General features: G+C 48.0%; 1 protein-coding gene across 2 annotated transcripts in view; it reads right to left on the reverse strand.

The window, feature by feature from the left end:
- stard13b (StAR related lipid transfer domain containing 13b) overlaps positions 1-19,407 on the reverse strand; it is a 96,230-nt gene that overhangs the window by 45,676 nt on the left and 31,147 nt on the right. The window contains exon 1 of one of the 2 annotated variants that reach the window (XM_064302283.1): positions 6,242-6,758. The exons of the other annotated variant lie outside the window; for it this stretch is intronic. Within the exon in view, the coding sequence (XP_064158353.1) occupies positions 6,242-6,365 (124 nt within the window). The 5' untranslated portion in view covers positions 6,366-6,758. Of the gene's footprint in view, positions 1-6,241; positions 6,759-19,407 lie in introns of those variants that run through there. 2 annotated transcript variants of the gene reach the window in all.

Genomic DNA, 19,407 nt, shown 5'->3' on the forward strand with positions numbered 1-19,407 from the left:
TTCATGGCTGCCCCTCTTTGTATACTTTTTCTGTACTACTTTCACCGTTACAAAAAAAAAAAGACTTGACACTTGTAACTATGCAGAGGCACGCTGCAAACAGGGTCCTCTGTCACACAGCCGCTAGCGGGGCTACTTCCCTGTTTGCACTGGGGCGCGGTCACGAGCCAAACACAACACAAACAGGGTCCCAGCAAACAAAACCGCCACTCGAGCCAGAAGTCTTGTGAGAGGGTCTGTCCGAGCCAAGTGCTGCACGTATGGAACAAGTGAAGTCACTGCCGCCCCCCCGCCACTCATTTTAAACAGTGTCTCGCGCCCACATCCTGGCGGCCCCACCCACCGCCCTGTCGGGGAGGGGGGGGGGCGGGCGACTCTGGAGTGGCACCGTGCCGAAACAGAGTGTCCCAGGGCGGTGTGGCTGTGAAGTGCGATCAGCGCCGTCACACATGTGAAGTGAGTACGAGCGGGCACGCCACCAAGTTAAACACAGCGACCGCTTTTCTCTGACCCCCCCCCCCGTCTGCCTGCCACCTCCCAGCCAGCCCCCCCGTCTGCCTGCCACCCCCCACCCCCTCCACCCTGGCTGGCACACACTGGCCTGGGTAAAACACACAAAGGGCACAATTCAGACCTGCACCCCAGACCACTCTGCCCTTCAAAAATAGCCTGGGGAGGGCAGTCTGGGGCGGGGGGCAGGGGGCGGGGATGGTGTTTTGCTAGGGCTGTTTTATTTCTTTAAAAAAAGAGAGAAAATTGTTTGCTCAGGTAAGAGTAAGGGGTGGTGCTGAGACAGGGCAAGAATGACTTCATTTATTGGATTTGCTGTTAAAACACACACACGTGCACAGACATGTGCACACATACATGCACACACACACATACTTAGACTCATAGACACATGCACACACACAAACACAAACAAGCACTAACACTCACAGATGAAATCACAGACATATACACACACTCACAGACACAATCAGACACATAAATAAACACACACACTCACACACACTCACAGACAGAATCACAGACACATAAACACCCACACACACACACACAAGCAACGAGCGCTCACACTCACAGACAGAATCACAGACACATACACACACTCACAGACCGAATCACAGACACATAAACACACTCACAGATACAATCAGAGACACATAAACACACACACACACACACACAAAGGTACAGACACTCCTTTCTGTCTGTCCCCAAAGCAAATCATAACTCAGGCGAGAGCAGCAATTACAGTGTGTGATCCTGGGGGAAACAGCAGCTGGAGGCATGGACCAATCACAGCTGACCAGCTTCAGGCCTTGACCAATCACAGCAGACCTGTCACTATTCAAATCGCTCTCACACATACAGTGTGAGTCTCACAGTACACGACTTCATCCCATCTAGACATAACAGAAAACACGTATTCTAGCCAAGTACCCTGCTGCTATAATCAATCCCTGCTCTTCCACTCAGATTTTAATTCCATTAGCACTACCAGGGCACTGAAGAAATTAATTTGTAGACAATTCACGTCACAGCCTGAACATAAGAAAAGGCGGAACAGTACTGTGGCGAGCGTCCCAGCGACCGTGTTGCCATTAACCTGTCCTTGGGAACGGCAAGCAAGACAAACGGGGCTTCGGAGTTAAAATTCAAACTTCGGCCTACATGCAGCGCCGTGCCAGGCCTCAGCATTTACAAAACAATAAATAACGACAGGCCGCCAGCCTTGCGCGAAATGGGGGCACTTTGTGTCCAAAAGGAAACGGGGGGGAAAAGTCTGTCTTCTCCGCCCACCCAGGAATGCAGTTTCAAAACTCCCCCTAACCCCCCCCCCCCACCACCTCCCCCTCATTCCCCCACCTACCCGCACCCTCGTGCTGCTAAAAATAGGGGGGTGTGGCAGGGCAATCTCTGAGCTGGCTACAGGGCCTTTAGATGCAGGCCCACAAACTCCAGTATTTCAGAGGGGGCTGTGCAGAAGGGGGTCCATGGCCACCCTATCCCGAGTGTGGATGTTTTGTGAAGGGGGGGGGAGGGGGGAGCTCACCCAACCTGTCCCACATGCCCCCCCCCACCCCCAACAACATCTGCATTGAGGGAATGGGGAAGTGAGGAAGCGTGGTGTGGAGGAATCTGAGCGCGGGATTCTGTGGGAAGCCAGAACGCAAGAATCGAATGGCGGGTAATTAATGGCTTCGGCCTGGATTCGATCCGGCCGCAATGCGGTTTGGCCTGGATTCGATCCGGCCGCAATGCAGTTTGGCCTGGGTTCGATCCGGCCGCAGTGCGGTTTGGCCTAAGCACCCAATAACAAACAAACTTCGGGTCCGCCAGAATTCCTTCTGCTGTTACTTAACACAACATTACAGTTTAGTGACCGCTGAAAATAAATAAAAAATATACTCTTAAGGATATTTAAAAAAAAAAAAACATTTAGGATTACAAAAAGTAAACCAATTCCTAATTCCGAAAAAAACGGAAAAGAACACTGCCCCTGTCTTTTCTTATAAAGTACGCGAAAGGATGCTAGAATGACATCATTGGTTGTACTCGCTCATAAGACACGGACCGTCTCAGCTGAGCTAGTGGCGGCAAAAGCGGCAGTTTAAAACGGAATCATGTGACCAACCGCCAATCCCAGAGATCCGCAGACGGCAGGGAGGAGCGGGAGAGCAGGGAAGGATCGCAGCGCGACGCAGAGTAAACATTCGGATGCTTTCGGCTACAGAGCGCCCCCTGGGGGCAGGGAAGGGGCACGCAAGTGATCTGCGCCTGGAAGTCGCGCTGGTGAGCAGCGGGGGGGGGGCCTTCCGTGGTTCAGGCGAGGGAGGACTAAGAACAGCCCCCCCGAAATGGCCGCTTGTCCTTCTCTAGCTGAGCAGTCACAGCCACATGCTGAGGTAACTCAGCGGTGGTGATGTCTGTTTTAATGTGATGCGTACTAATACCCTTTGCATTACCAGTGTAAAAAGTCTGCCTTCAGTGAAAAGTGCTGCTGGCTTTTGTCCGCTGGCTAACAAGACACTCTGCCGATCAGTTCCAGGAAAGTAAACTGCATCAACAAGCAGTTCATCTCTTTCCAGAGTCTCGGTTTTGCGTCATTGTTAAGTCACTGAGTGTAATGCCTGAACGGCACTTTAAAAATCGAGCAGCACCCTTTGGTATGTCAAAGGCCACTCCACCAATGCATCCACAGGAACACATCCCGTAATTTTTCTGCAATCAAAATGAAAGCTTTAGGTCCCAGAGATCGGGTTGGTTGGGTGGGGGGTGGGGGGGTGGGGGGGTGGGGACAGACAGGACTGTACATTTTTCTAATAACCCCCCCCTCCACCTTTCTCCTTAACCAGGGCTAAAGGGCAGACAACACAAAGAAATTCCTCCGCAAAGACGATTTTACAATTGGTTCCGACAAGGGACCAACAAGGCGAATGCAACGCAGGAAAAAAAGCACGACAAGGAAAAAGAAACGCAGACATTCACATGCAAAGTCTACCCCCCCAGGGCACCACAATCCTGGGGCAAAACCTTTCAATTGACCCCTGCGAGCCAGGTCTGGAACCGACTCACGTGGGAAGCGCGGCCCGCTATATCTGCCCTGCCCATATAAGGGCCTCTATTGTTTAGCTGGCATGTAAACACTGGTCCGAGTCTGTGGGAGAAGCAGCCAGCCACACTGCACGTCAATAAAATACATATATGGAATTGAATGCGGGATTAATACTGCATGTCAACCATTCGAAACACACAAATGCGCAGCTGCTGAATTACTGCGGTGTTTTGCTACCGTGGCAACTACGTTTTGTGTGTGTATTTTTTTTTTTAAGTTTTAAAAAGCATCAAATAAACAAAAGATCAACCGGTGTGCAACTCAGAGAAGTCTCAAAATACAAGTCAAGGAATGCGTTGCCAGCCTGGACATGACAGTTGACTGTACATTTTTCAGTTTCTTTGCCGTAGTGTGTAGTTGTCAAGATTGCGCGGGAATATGATTATAGAACTTAATCTCAGCGCTATTGTCTCGAGAGAAGCCTGCGCCAAGGAAGCAGAAAGCCAGCGAACAGGTGGGCCTTTTACGCACTCCAAATTCCTGTCGTTTAGAAAAATGAATTTGGAACAGGCTGCCACCTAGTGGTGAACCGCAGATTCACAACAGCAATCCCGAGGCGAAGATTTGCAGAACAGATAGCAAAAGCACCAAATCCCTAAAATCCAATGACGTCATGCACACACAATCCATTGATTTCTTTCTCACACTGCATAAAGCAACAAATAAATCAGTACTGATCTGATGCTAATTTGTTGATTTTTAACACACCACATAACATCATTATTATTTTTCCAATAACAATTGGCATGTAAATTAGAGCACATACAGATACCACAGAGTGTTGAAAATAGCTCAGATCATTTGGCCTGAACCAGTAAGTGATGATCAGCGTACCCGCAAATTATTGATTTTGCCCTCCAACACACGCAAGACTGCAGCACAGACTGGGTCCTCGCTAATGTACAAACAAACACAAAAACAAATGTCCCTGTGTTAGGCCTACGTTTGGAGCACTAAGAATGCTCTTAGTTAACAGTGAAACCAGACATAACAGCCAATTTACGACCAACGAACTCCAAACTAGTATTAAGACGCGCAGGAAGCTTTAATCCAGCAAACACACGAGACTTCTCCACTAATCCGGTTTGAGCCGACAATGATGGGGAGAACTCTCCTTCCTCCCCTAGATTCCACCTGTTTAGAAACCCTTTCTTTCAGATCTCTGACTGATGTTTTCAAAGAGGAGCGATATTACAGTACGCAAATACAAATTCTCAGTTTAAATTATCTAACGTTACCTTCATGCAGAGAACAAAACGACGAACGTTAAACTGTTTATCTGTGTATGTGCTAGCCTATAACGCGCCAGGTGTTTCCACCACCAGGTCGTCCGGACACCCGACTTCCAGTTTAAATTGGCATCTCATGCAATAGGCCAGCCTACATCTCGGATAAAGGCCAGTTAAAAAATGTTAACCCCCTTTAATAAGACACATGAAAGAAAGAGTGGTGTTTAAATCACTGCAAAATATAACGGGAAATAATGAGGTTACGTCGCAGTGTAATATTCTCCGTGACGTGTTTTACGTGTTTTAATAGGCTAGGCCAACAGAAGTAGCCCACTAAAAACGTCTTTAATTATTTTCCCTTGGCGCCTGAAAGCAACAGTTCACCGCATGTACTGTAACTGGGACCCAACTACGCTGTCAGTTCTGTGACTGGAGGAGGTGCTTAACCCATAGCGCACAACCATCTGCACCCCAATAACGAGGAACAGGGGGAAACTCAGCAATGATAAACGACAGTATGTTAAAGCAAAGAATTTGGAATGTCTCCAGTCGAGACAGTTGTCAGCAACAATCAACAATGAGATGTTCAAGGGAGCGCGCAATTCAGCGGGCCGGTATGATTTAAAACAGACTGTCACTGACTGACTCGGCAGCAGCGATTAAATCAATTCTTAAACAGTCACCCATTACCAGCCGTGTAGCCTACAACAACAAAATGAAGAGCCATTTAGGTGCGGCGAAAGCAGTATTTTTAACAGCTCCAAAGAGTCGGTCCTACACGTAATTGGTCAAATGTTGGCCATCCTTTATCCGGTGAACAGTAAACCAAGCGGGGTTGACACGGTATTAGGAGAGCCAGTTGGAAGAACTGTAGTCAACACTCCTACTTCTGAACACATTGTCAATATCAGTGTGATGTACGCTGTACAACAATAGGCTGTAACTGGGACCAATGGATTTAAAATAGAATCTCACGTTTATGGGTACATTTGGCCAGAGAGCTTGAGGACTGATCAACCTGAAAATAATAACTCGGTCAAAAAAGTTGACCCAACGACAATTTGTTGCTTATTTCCAGCGCGTGATACTCATCTGTAGGCTGCTGCAGTCTTACATATTCCCATTAATACGGTTTAAAAAGCGCCGGAGGTGTACGTGGTCCAAAGCACACCAAAGATACGTCCGCCTCCTGTTGCGCACGTCAATCATTGAATTAAGTCGTATTAAAATCCCAGCGGTGAACTAACAATATGATAACTTTGCAGATAGACAACTGGCACTGAATGTGACGAGTAACCTTCCATAAATAAGTCATTTAGGGTGAACAAGAGTTACACGTAGTACGTTTAAGTTAAGTGTGCATGCGTGGTTACTTTCTGATGACACCGACCTGCAAGCCTTTTCTCTCTGACATTTTTCCACAGTAAATCCCAAGCTTTCGACGTGGAGTTTCTCAGCTGCTCGCTGAAAGATCGTCTGAGCTTAATTTTCGTAGACTTTCGCTTCGTTGTCATCGTAAATCCTGGTACATAATAACGCGGTTCCCGGCCACCAAAATCCGTTACTCTTCCGAAGTGAGGACTTGCTCTCTCCGCAATAAGCGCCTCTTCACCTGGTTCAAAGAGCCGCGTTGCCTTGCAGCAAGCAAGAATGGAAATAAATTTTGCCAAATAATAAAAACATCTCTGTTAAGTCCGTTCTCTGCTCGGGTTTTATGTCGCACAATAACTTGCGTTTTGTTTCGTTAAAAATCCAAAAACCGCGTTTCGACACGTTCCAAACGCACCCGTGTTCCAGATGTGTAGCCTACTTGTTTGAAGTTTCCACTTCACTCTATCGCATTCGCATATGCATAGCACTTGGGTCTCTCTCTCTCCCTCTCTCTCTCTCTCTCTCTGTCTCTCTCTCTCTCTCTGTCTCTCTCCCACTCTCTCTCAGCACACGCTGTTTCATATTACTGAACGTCGATGCGAGATTCGTCCGTGTAGCCTATATTGTTCTAAAACAATGTTTGCATATACACATATCCTCACAATTACAGTTCCTTTAAATGTACACTAAAATGACATTCCAAAGGGATACCTTAAAATATATTAATAATATTTTTCTCCTGCATTAACCACGCATTTTTATAAGAAGTTTATAAGAAGGCCTATATACATTACAAGATTTAGCACAGCGGGTGAAATTAAATTTTCAAATCTGTAAAATCATTTCCTGTAATTTAAGCTTCCGGCTACTTTGTCTTTAAATTCGTTTCCAACTGCTCAGCTGTCTGGCCACTGACTTTAAGGGCATTGACCTTTAACCAATGAGAACGTCACTCACTTATTACAGGCACCGTCGGAATCTCCTCAGCAGTTCATTCCCGGCTATTTATTTACTATTACCACAATTCATTACGTCATTACACATATGACAAAAAAAATTAACGATCTTCAGACATGCAATTCCCCGTTTTGTTTGATACACAAAATTTAGTTTGAAGGCGGCCAAAGTCAATTTTCATACGAATAAATTGAAAAACCTCAATATGTAAAATTTTTTTTTTTTAAAAAGTCTTTCATCGGCACGATTCTGCCTCTCATAAATATTGATCACTAGTTTTATTAAGAGACTTCTATGATTCAATGGCATAACGGGTGATCAGCGACCTGTAGACGTTACATTTGCATGCATCTGATTTAATAAACAAACACATCGTTTTCTAAACACATTCAAAAGATATAAAATGTTGGGATTAAATAGCATTTATAATGAAATGTTAAAATATTTTCTTAATTCAACTGTTGAGAACCACATTTGTTTGGTGTGTTTATTTCCTGCTGTAGATTTGTTCATTGTTTACCAAAGCTCATTGTAACTCAATAAATATGCCAATATATTGTTTTCTTAAGCAACACTGGGAAACCAAAACTTTTAAAAGAAGAAATACACAAAAGCTCTGTGCTCTATTGATCTTTCCTGGCATAATGGAGCGTGCCAATATGAGCGGAAGGCAGGGTTTGCACTTTCTGAGAGTAATTTCATTGGTTCCAATACACCACACAAGATCAGTAAAGCGTAGAAAAGTATTTGAATCCAAAACAAATCTGTATTTGACCCAGGTCTTGACATGATTAAGCAGGGATAAATCCCGGGTATCTGAATTATAGTAGTTAAGGGGTTTAAATGTGCAGGTGAATATGGAAATTAAAGTATTTCCTTTGTTTGAGCCTCAGCCTAAAATTATGGACACACTGCAGGTAAACCTGATATCACCATTTAACGGTGTGCCTTGAATTTCTGGCCCTAAGCCCCAAATGTCGCAGTAGGCAGGGCAACACTTACAGGTCACCATCTGTCAACAGTTTGGTGTTTCCATCAAGGAAATGAACAAACAACAAGAGTTTTTTGCAGATATTTTCTGAGCCACTCAAGAATAAGATCTGACCTCACGTACATGCGAACAGTGGAGCCTTGAGCTCATTGTGAATGCTCATCAGCAAACAATTATAATATTTACACAGGGCATTCAAAGTGCTTTTCATTTTATAATTACAGAATGCCATGGGGCACACAATGAATTAAAAGAGCAATGCAATAAATTACATTTCATTGCTACATCAAATTTTACAAAAGCAAATGTTAAAAATGTTATAGGTATAGGGGGAAGGAGACTGTAGCAGGGCATGACAGACTGCAATTTACTGCCAGCAAACGTGAGCACAGCCAACAGAACTGTACAGAGTAGGAATCCTTACAATAACAACAGAGAGTGAAAGTTAGGAAAGAGCCAAGAGCTGACGTGGGGTATCGGAGAGGGAGGCGGGGGGTTGGGGGGGGGCAGGGTTGCTGTAGCATAGTGCGGGATGGTGCAGGTACAATTGAGGTACCCCCAAATGTACCCTGAAGGTACAATAATGTTCTATAATAAGTACCCTTGACAAGCAAAAAAGGTACAAATTAATTATGTATTGCTGGCTAGGGGTACGATTTTATGTACCAATAGGGTACCGCCCCAGTGACAAGCGCTTGTACCTTTTTAGCCAAATTTTCATACCTTTTTCCTGAGAGCGTAAGGAAGGGTACGTAGAGGGCAACACGGAGTGGGTGGGGGTAGTGGCTGTCTTACAAGAGCGGAGGTCAGAGGTCAAGGCTAAACCCCCGACTTGAGAATCTGGGAGGAGGGGACGGCAGGGTTTGGGTCAGCTGTGTTTTTTTGCGGATCACGTAGAGAGGAGAATGCGCTGCTTCTCGTCTGCCTGGCTCCCCGACTGCACCCCAGGGCCCAACGTAACCGTCCCGCACACACAAACGAGCCGCTCTGTCTCTCTGCCCCAAACCAGCCGCTCTCTCTCTCTGCCCCATCACACACAGGCCCAAACAGCCTCTCTCTCTCTGCCCCACACACACAGGCCCACAACCAGCCGCTCTCTCTCTGCCCCATCACACACAGACCCAAACTAGCCACTCTCTCTCTGCCCCATCACACACAGGCCCAAACGTAACCGTCCCGCACACACAAACCAGCCGCTCTCTCTCTCTGCCCCATCACACACAGGCCCAAATGAGCCGCTCTCTCTCTGCCCCATCACACACAGGCCCAAACCAGCCGCTCTCTCTCTCTGCCCCATCACACACAGGCCCAAACGAGCCGCTCTCTCTCTCTGCCCCACCACACACAGGCCCAAACCAGCCGCTCTCTCTCTGCCCCATCACACACAGGCCCAAACCAGCCGCTCTCTCTCTGCCCCATCACACACAGGCCCAAACCAGCCGCTCTCTCTCTGCCCCATCACACACAGGCCCAAACCAGCCGCTCTCTCTCTGCCCCATCACACACAGGCCCAAACCAGCCGCTCTCTCTCTCTGCCCCATCACACACAGGCCCAAACGAGCCGCTCTCTCTCTCTGCCCCATCACACACAGACCCAAACCAGCCGCTCTCTCTCTCTGCCCCACCACACACAGACCCAACCGCTCCTCTCTCTCTGCCCCATCACACACAGGCCCAAACCAGCCGCTCTCTCTCTGCCCCATCACACACAGGCCCAAACCAGCCGCTCTCTCTCTCTGCCCCATCACACACAGGCCCAAACCAGCCGCTCTCTCTCTCTGCCCCATCACACACAGACCCAAACCAGCCGCTCTCTCTCTCTGCCCCATCACACACAGGCCCAAACGAGCCGCCTCTCTCTCTGCCCCACACACACAGGCCCAAACGTACACTCTCTCTCTGCCCCATCACACACAGACCCAAACCGCCCTGCCTCTCTCTCTGCCCCACACACACAGGCCCAAACGAGCAGCTCTCTCTCTCTGCCCCATCACACACAGGCCCAAACGAGGCGCTCTCTCTCTCTGCCCCACCACACACAGGCCCAAACCAGCCGCTCTCTCTCTCTGCCCCATCACACACAGGCCCAAACGAGCAGCTCTCTCTCTGCCCCATCACACACAGGCCCAAACGAGGCGCTCTCTCTCTCTGCCCCACCACACACAGGCCCAAACCAGCCACTCTCTCTCTCTGCCCCATCACACACAGACCCAAACGAGCCTCTCTCTCTCTGCCCCATCACACACAGGCCCAAACGTAACCGTCCCGCACACACAAACCAGCCGCTCTCTCTCTCTGCCCCATCACACACGGGACGCTGATGGATTAAGACCCAACACGCAATCTGCAGCTGCATACTAATTCGGTTTTTTAATACATCACCGAACATATCTGGGGGGGGAGGGGGGAGAAATGAACGCACGTGTTTAACGTTTGACGCAACCGACTGAGGAAAAAAAGTTGTTTTAATCATTTAAAAACCTGTTAACAACCGCCTGATGTTTATTATTAGTGATTGCGGCTAATGTGCGGTCATCTCTCTAATAAAGCTGTGTTTACATCGACGTCCAGAAGGGACACTTACTGAATCCCGCTGCGGTCGCGTAAACAGGGATGTCTTCAGCAGCGATGCTTTGGGGATCTCATTTGGCTCGGATTTCTCTATTGTTTTGATCTTCAACTGCTGTTCTATTTTCCCACACAACTGCGTTCAGACCGACGGTCTCCAATGCTCTGTCAGACAGCGCCCATTAACGCAAGTGCCTGCTCTCTAACAAAATACACAATCGCAGTATACCGCACAATTTCAACATCAGGCTACTGAAGAGAAATAAGGGATGTTGTAGGGTATTTACACAGTGGTTAGGCAAGAGAATGTCAGTGGTCTGTACAAATAGCATAAGCTTGTTCCAAATAACTCACATTTGTGTGTGTGTGGACCACACAAAGAATAAAAACAGTGGTGCCAAAGATAATGTTGTTTCTTGTATATAAAGACACCCCTCTGGGGGTGGGGGGTGGGGGGGTGTAATAAAAACAGTAAAATACAGTACTTTGCACATTCTCACATGCAGGATTATGATGAGAATTGACAAACTGACAACAATAGGCTCTCGTCACATCAAACAGATTATTCCCAGAAACCCACATTCCCTGATTATCCCAAACGCAGCGCCGCGATGGCGCGTGCAACCGGACCCTCGTTCCGCTCCGCTTCCCATCCCCCCGCACTCCCATGATGCTTTGCGTTACGGCGAGCACGGCCGCTCCTTCTCACCCCCGGGCGGCTCTTAAAGAGCGGCCGCATCTCGCGGCTACGCGGACGTGCCAAAATCGCAATCAATCACTCCCATGATCCTCGGCGTTTTTGACGGCAGGGCAGCGCGCGACCCCGCTCGCTACCGCGCGCCGCTCCGCGCGAATCTAAAGGGCGACGGGGCTTTCGCTTGTGACGGGGGCGGGCCGCTATTTTCGGTCCCCGCTTGTCCTCACCTCGGGGGACGGGGTCGACGGGGGGCACGCGGCGCACGCTCAGGTGTCCCACCTCAGGCACCCCGTCCCGCTCGGTCAGCCGCCCCCCGAGACCCCCCACGCACCTGCGTCAGCATTTCCCTGCCGGTCGAGCTCATCAACAAGCCCCTCCCCCTTCAGTATTTTAACAGAGACAGGCAGGCTGTTTGTCAGCTTGTGCTGGATAGCTATGGGTGGACTCAGTCTTTCTCTCAGACTGTTTTAGAGGTGGCACCGTAGCATAATGGTTACAGAACAGGGCTTGTAATTCCACGGTTGTTGGTTCAGTTCTATTGTACCCTTGAGCAAGGTACTGCATAGTCTGAATGACATCCAGATGTCTAATGAAGTATCTGTCAAACGTGTATGCTGTATAAGTTGCTCGGGATTAGCTTTTCTGCTAAATGTAGATGTTTTCCAACTTAAAGAGTTACACCGACAACTTACTAATCGACTGCACAAAATTTGTTGTTCTATGACAAATTTGGAAGCCTTCAAGTAAAGAGAAGCAACAGGATCGAAAAAGAATAGGGATGAAAACCGGTATTAGTGATAAGAATCTACTTACCACCTAACTAAACAACAAATGGCCTCTCTCACTTTCACTCTCTCTCTCTCAATACTTTTTTCTTCTGTTCATCTGTATGGTATTTCTGTAATCTGCCACTTATGACAATGAGGACACACATCGACGGAGGATACTAATATGTGTTGTGTATTGCGCATATTTTGACATAATTTTGTTGTGGTGGGGGGCACATGTGTGCATGTTTATGTGTGCGTTGCATGTTTTGTGTGTGTTGTCGTGTGTGTGTGTGTTCGATGAGTGTGTGTGTGGTGGGTATGATGTGTGTGTGTGTTTATGTGTGTGTGTTGTTGTGGTGTGGTGGTGTGTGTGTGTGTGTGTTTATGTGTGTGTGTGTGTGTGTGTATGTTTGTGTGTGTGTGTGTGTGTGTGTGTGTGTGTTTTATGTATTTGTCCATTAACAAACAAGCCGTTTGACCAGCAGCTCTTGGAGGGAAAGACAGAATAGATTATTTCTCCAGTGGGATTCTGGCCCCGCAATTGGACAGGAGGTCCCAAACCAGAACCTATGCTTGTTTGGAGTCGGGGTTTGGGGTATGGGTGGGGGTGGGAGTGGGAGTGGGAGTGGGGGGGGGGGGTGGTGGGTGGGGGGGTGACTGTACTTCTGAGCCAAATGGAAACAAGGCTTGGGGAATTCTTTCCCTCTTCAGAAGGCCTGTATGAGGCTCATGCTATAAATTTCCTGTCCATATATTCCCAAGCAGGGGTTCCGCTTTTTCCCTAAAAGCCACACATGTGGTGGATATCTCAGTTTTGATTCGCTGGGGGGAGGGGGAAGGGGGCGGGTTACGGTACAGCCAGACTCCATTTCAGTGTTCATTAGACCCGCCCCAGACTCATATTCCATCAGTTAACTTGGTTTAATTCACAATGCCCCCCTCCCGCACCCCCACCCCCACCCCGTCCACACACTAACCTCCCTCCACTCCCAGCGAACAGTTTAATCTTTTAAGGGGGTCATAACGTTGAGGCAAAATTAGACGTGGCACAGATTCATGTACTCTGCGTCCCATTATGGTGGCTGATGCAGTTACCGTGACTTCACTGCTAACCGCATGCACTGCAGGCACTCAAAGCACAGACACAATTTGGCACGGCAACACAACCTCCCAATGGCTCATGAGAGAGCTAAGACTCTCTGCTAGATTGCCTCTGTATGAATAATTGAGGTATGTTAAGAAGAGAGGTTGATTGAAAATCCATGGGCTTATTTTCGATGTGAGTGAGTGAATAGCACAGTGACCTACAGTATCGCTGTGATTGATGGTGCAGCCCAGACAAATATCAAGGACCAGGCAGTTAAAACACGAGCGTTTCAGAAACCTGCCCTGGGATGGTGTCCCCTGCAGTAACGCACATACTGTAATGCATGTTTCAGCGTTGCGTGAAAAAACACTGAAAAAAAATGTGTTTAAAAAAAAAAAAACCCCAACCCAAATGTGGTATGAAGTCAGTTAAATTTTTGTATTTTTATGACGCAGGGCACTTTTCTCATTTCGCATCTGTGTGGGCAAATATTTCACACGACCTAGTTTGATTGGTTGTTACAAATGAGGAATCTGACAAACTATTTACGGCTGTCAAATCCAAATGTGCTGAATTTCAAGTCCAGAAAAATCCATGAGAAAACACTCAAGTCCCGACACCACCTGTCTTTCATTAGAGCTGCAAGGATTCAATCACACACACATGCACACACACACACACACACACACACACACACACACATGGGAGATAGAGAAAGAGAAGGACGAGGAGGGAGGAACAGGGAGTGAGGACAGAGTGTGAGAGAACACCGGTCTATGACACATTTCCACTTTTGGCACATCTAGATTGAAAGCTGTCATTTTGGGAATATGTTTTAGGGTTATAGTTATAGATCAATGGTAAAATAAAAGGGACAGCAAGTTTCTAAATCAGAGCCACAGACAAGTAGTTCTCTCAAGCGTATTAATTTTTAAGACAGGCAGGCAAATTCCTGAGCTGTTAAAAGAAAAACAATAATAAAACAATAAATAAATGTCAGTTTATTAGATATTTAACAGCGTTACTTAAACAGATTATAGGAGCCTTGAAAACAGATTAAACGTCAGCAAGACCTGTAAAACGTAATTTCATAAATGTACTTTAAATGAAAGCCTAAAAGCACAAAGACCCTGTCGGTTAACACACTGGAGCAGCCTGATTCTCAGGGCCGGGGGAAAACACCACAAAGACTTTTAATTTATTTTATGATGACCTCTGACCTTACAGTGCAGAGGTCGGCTGACAGAGCCGGGAAACGACAGCCACTGATTAATGGGAGAAGTTAAAGGTGAATTCTAAATCAAAAGGCATCCGCAGATGTCACACTGGGCAGGTCATTTTTAAAGCAGGTTTAATTTGGCTGGTATGCCACCAGCGTTTCTGACAGGCGAGCACTAAGCTACAGTAAACAGAGACAACCCCACTGAGGGGGCAGCGGGGGAAAGGGGGCGACTCCCCGCCCCCTCCACTTACGTCCCGTTAACATTGCACACACGTCCTGCCAAGTGACGAAAAACTGAAAACGAAAAACAACGACTTTGCTCTTTAAAGATTCCCTTTCTAACTTTCACTTCATAAAATTTACGGTACTTTTATGTGGTACACTTACATATTTTTCAATATTTGTAGGGTTGTGCAGCAAGAAATCATGGTCAAAGGAATCATAACCTGGTAAATTAAGGCTGACAGGAACCTTACCTCATTCAATAATCCCATCATCCAGTCATTTTCAAACATCAACAATCAGACCCCAGCGAAACCCACAGAGCACCTTAGAAACTTACAGACTGTGGTAGCAGACATTATGTTTCATATTATGCGTTTTTTTTTTGTGTGTTTAAATGAGTAAATGAGGGACCACCATCGAGAAAGACGTGGTTTGAGAACTGAAAGTGAAAAAAAAAAGAAAAAGCACAACTGCGACCTGGAACAACATTTAAAAAGTCTGAGTTAAAACCACTAAACGAACGAGTTCCAGTCTGGAACGGGCCCCTAAAAGCAGACGCCTGCCTCGTGTGCATGTCGGGGTGTCGGGGTGCGGACGTGCGGCCTCCTGCGCGGGCCGGCGGGGGTGAGAGAACTCTCCGGAAAACGCGCGGCGCTCGTGCCAAGGGGCTCGGTCAAGTCGACCGCCCCGCTCACGCTGCGCCCCGCTCGCTCTCACGCCGGGACCGGGCCGGCCGCCAGCGCTGGTGCCGAATCGGCAGTCCAATTAAAACGGCACCGTGAAAACCAGTAACGACGAGCCGCGTTAATTGGGGGGAGGGGGGGTTTTATTATTATAAAATGAAACGGAAAACAGGTCCCGTTCCAACATTACTGACACGATGCCAGCAGCCCAAAATGAGGTCTGGTTCTTCCCCCTCCTCTCCTCTCCCTCACACTCATTCTCTCTCTCTCTCTCTCTCTCTCCTCTCTCCCTCTCTCTCCCTCTGTCCTCTCACCGTTAAACTGAAACAGTTCCATGTTGCACTTTGATTGCTCGGCCAAATTGTTTAATTGGCGGTAAATTCTGAGTAAAGCCGTCGTGCTACAGCGCTCTGAGACACAGCCCCCTTCTCTGGGTCTTGGGTCTTTTTTGGGGCTTTGGGGCTCCACGCGGGTGAGCTCTGACCCGTGTGGACTGCGTGAGGCTCCACAGGCAGCCCCCCCCCCCCACACCAGCAGCCCCTCCCTGAGGGAGCCACACAGCGCAGAGAGCCGTGCCCCGCCCTGTCCCACGCTCACCCACACGGGACGTCAGGGCACCACGGGCACCGCAAAGAGCTTCCGAAATGCCAGGGATCCAAGCCTCCCTCTGTCTTACCCTCTCTGATTCTCTCTCTCCTTCTCCCTCTCTCTATTTCCCGCTCTCTCCTTCTCCCTCTCTCTCCCTCTCTGTATCTCTCTCCCCCTCTCGCTCACTCTCCCCCTCTCACTCTCTCCTTCTCCCTCTTTCTCCCTCTCCTTCTCTCTCCCCTCACTCTCCCTCTCTCTCTACCTCTCTCCTTTTCCCACTCTCACTCACTCTCTCTCTCTCTCCCACTGACCGTCTCTCTCCTTCCCTTTCTTTCTCACTCCCCCTCTCTCCCCCCTCTCTCGCTCTCTCTCTCCTTCTTTCTCTCACACATCTGGACTCGTTGTGGTCAGAAGCATGACGGACAGGAGACGAATGGCCGAATCGGTGCGCATTAGTAACCGAGCGAAAACCTCTCAAGGAAATGTTCCTGGCTTCAGCCGAATCTCCGCGATCGCTCTGCGGTTTCTGCACGTTGCGTAATGTTTAATAAATGTCTTTGGGCAAGAGGTGTGAAAGAGGTGTAGGAAACATTCATTAGAAAATGTAATCGATCACAGTGCAGAAGTACTGCGCTTGCTTACAGTATGGAGTTGCAGTCGAAGAACCACCCCCTGTACAGCACACTTACACAGACAGTCACAGGCAATGAGGAAAATGGAAGATTCAACCACAGGATCCATGTGACATGATGGATGCTGATAGAAATATCCATTCAAAACAGGAATAAATATCCCTCACGCTATTTTCCATTTACAAACTGCTCACTGCTTATTCATTTTAACAGTAAAATCTCTTCAATCTTTGGATAATCAAAGTTTTCTCAGGTCTGATATTCAATGCAACGCACCTGGGCGGTAATTCTTATTTTAAAATGATTAATTGAGGTGTTTTTTAACAGCCTGCAAACACTCTGTGAGGCATTTTGATTGTGTATCTTGCTTCCTGCTCCACTGTTCAAAATCCTGCCTTGACGTGCTTTTCAGCGGGCCGTCCAAATGGCAGGATTTGGATTTTTTTTTAAGGTGATGAAAATGGGCCTTTGATTGAACCGAGAACGGAAAACAGCGTTATGCAACACTCCTTGATCGCAACGGGGAGGCGAGCGATGTTTGATATTAGCCTAACGTGGCTGCTGGTGCCCTTTAAATTATGGCAGACTGCAGTGCCCCAGGGGGGCATGGGGGGGGGGGGGGGGCAGTGTTTGGAGTGCTTTCCTGGCTCATTACGCCCTGATTAAACCTCTCCCGCACCCCCATCCCCCCCAAATCCCCCCCCACCCCCCCTTTAAAAGCTGTGGCCAGGACCGACCCACCAGCCTTTATGCAGCTTCACACACACCGTGCCAGAAGGCCTGACAGGGGCTGCCCACAATTCCTTCACTTCCCCTTGGCCGACAAATCCCAGAGCTGAATCACAGGAGAGGAGAAGAAAAGAAAGAGAAAGACATAAGCTCTGCCTTTTCAGAGAGTCACTCTTGTTTTTTTTCTTTCTTCTTGTTAAAAATTACTTCCTCCGGGATTCATTCACTGTTTCCAATTTCTAACTATTTAGGGGCGTGGAAAAAAGTACCGGGGGGGGCATAGCAGGGATCTGAACTGGGACAAGGTCAACTGACTACTGACTCTGGTTTTTGGATCTGTAAATGCACATGTCTTTTGAAAGCTGGGATCCTCCTTCAGAATATATTTTTTATTAACTGAAAGAAACTTTCAGTACCTGCATCTGCTCAACCAACAAAGCTATCTGTATCTGTATTTGAGATGAAGCCTAAAGATGAAGCGGGCACTGCATAAACTGGAAATTGAATATTCCAGCCTAAATTAAGGCAGAAAACTAGCATTTTCTGTTGTTTACAAAATAACAACATTATCATTACCATAAAAACAGGTACAGGGAGTGCACTGCCCTACTTCACATACAGCCCATTTCTTAACATCCAGACACAGGATATGTTTGGGAGAAAGTTTACCACTGCAGGCAAGTCAGGACTGGTCCTCTTAGTGCTCTCACTACAGAAGCCCAGGCACAATGGGTCCTGGCAAGTGGCCTACAGCAGGTCAGGACCTACATGGGTCCCTGTCCAGTGCTGCTCACTGCGGCAAGGGTCGGCACCTATGGGTCCTCTGTGCAGTGCTGCTCACTGCAGGCAAGGTCCAGGGCACCTACATGGGGTCCTCTGTGCCGAGTGCTGCTCACTGCAGGCAAGGTCCAGGGCACCTACATGGGGTCCTCTGTGCCAAGTTCTGCTCACTGCAGGCAAGGTCCAGGGCACCTACATGGGGTCCTCTGTGCCAAGTGCTGCTGACTGCAGGCAAGGTCCAGGGCACCTACATGGGGTCCTCTGTGCCAAGTGCTGCTCACTGCAGGCAAGGTCCAGGGCACCTACATGGGGTCCTCTGTGCCAAGTGCTGCTCACTGCAGGCAAGGTCCAGGGCACCTACATGGGGTCCTCTGTGCCAAGTGCTGCTCAGGGCACCTATGCGGCTCTTCAGACTTACAGTCTGATTATTGTAGGAGCCAGAATCCATCATGTGAATGAATTCCTGTCAGAAATGTCAAACTGCTTTTCAGTACTGAAATATTTAAACTGATTACGATTATATAAGACTTACATTTTCCGATTAACCTCTGACATACTGGCAGCTCTGGGGTGGGGGGTTTGAGGTTCGTCAACGTGCAAAAGCTCAGATTGCCCAATGGCAGTGAGTGTTGCTGCATGCTCGATAGGATAAAAGATGACCTTCAGTGTGCGAGGATTGTACGTGAATGAGCAATGCACATAAAATATGCAGCTGTGCCCTCATCCCTATAAATCAAGTTTATTTTTACATTTGGGTGGGGGGGGGGGGGGTATGTGGGGGGGATGGTGATGGAAATGATGACCATTAATAAAATATTTCAGTGTTGATGCATAGGGATGTAAATCATTTCTCTCATGTGGTTATGTAACCAAATTCAAAAAGCCACAAACGAAACCAATGACTGAGCTTCACAAAACCACGCTATGACTGATCTGTGTACACGATTTCTTATGCTGCTTTGTAGCAGAAGTAAAACTTTTTTTTTTTTTTAAATAAATGTAAAAATATCTACCCGCACTCAGCCAGGACTGTGTTCCCTTTTCATCGCCATGGAAGCAGTAGGCCGGCCCCCAAGGCCCTCAGGAAACCGCGAGTCATTTTCTATCGTTTCCACGTGTGGAATTTTTCATGCCGTCGTCATGCCGGCAGAGAAGCTTCGCGGCCCGCGCCGCGTCTTCGCAAACGACGGCGCGTTTATAAATTTAACGCATGATGTCACCGGCATGGGGGAGGGAGGGGGGGGTCACGTTGGGAG

The sequence above is a fragment of the Anguilla rostrata genome, chromosome 12 (genome assembly GCF_018555375.3).
Source record: "Anguilla rostrata isolate EN2019 chromosome 12, ASM1855537v3, whole genome shotgun sequence".
Taxonomy (NCBI): Eukaryota; Metazoa; Chordata; class Actinopteri; order Anguilliformes; family Anguillidae; genus Anguilla; species Anguilla rostrata.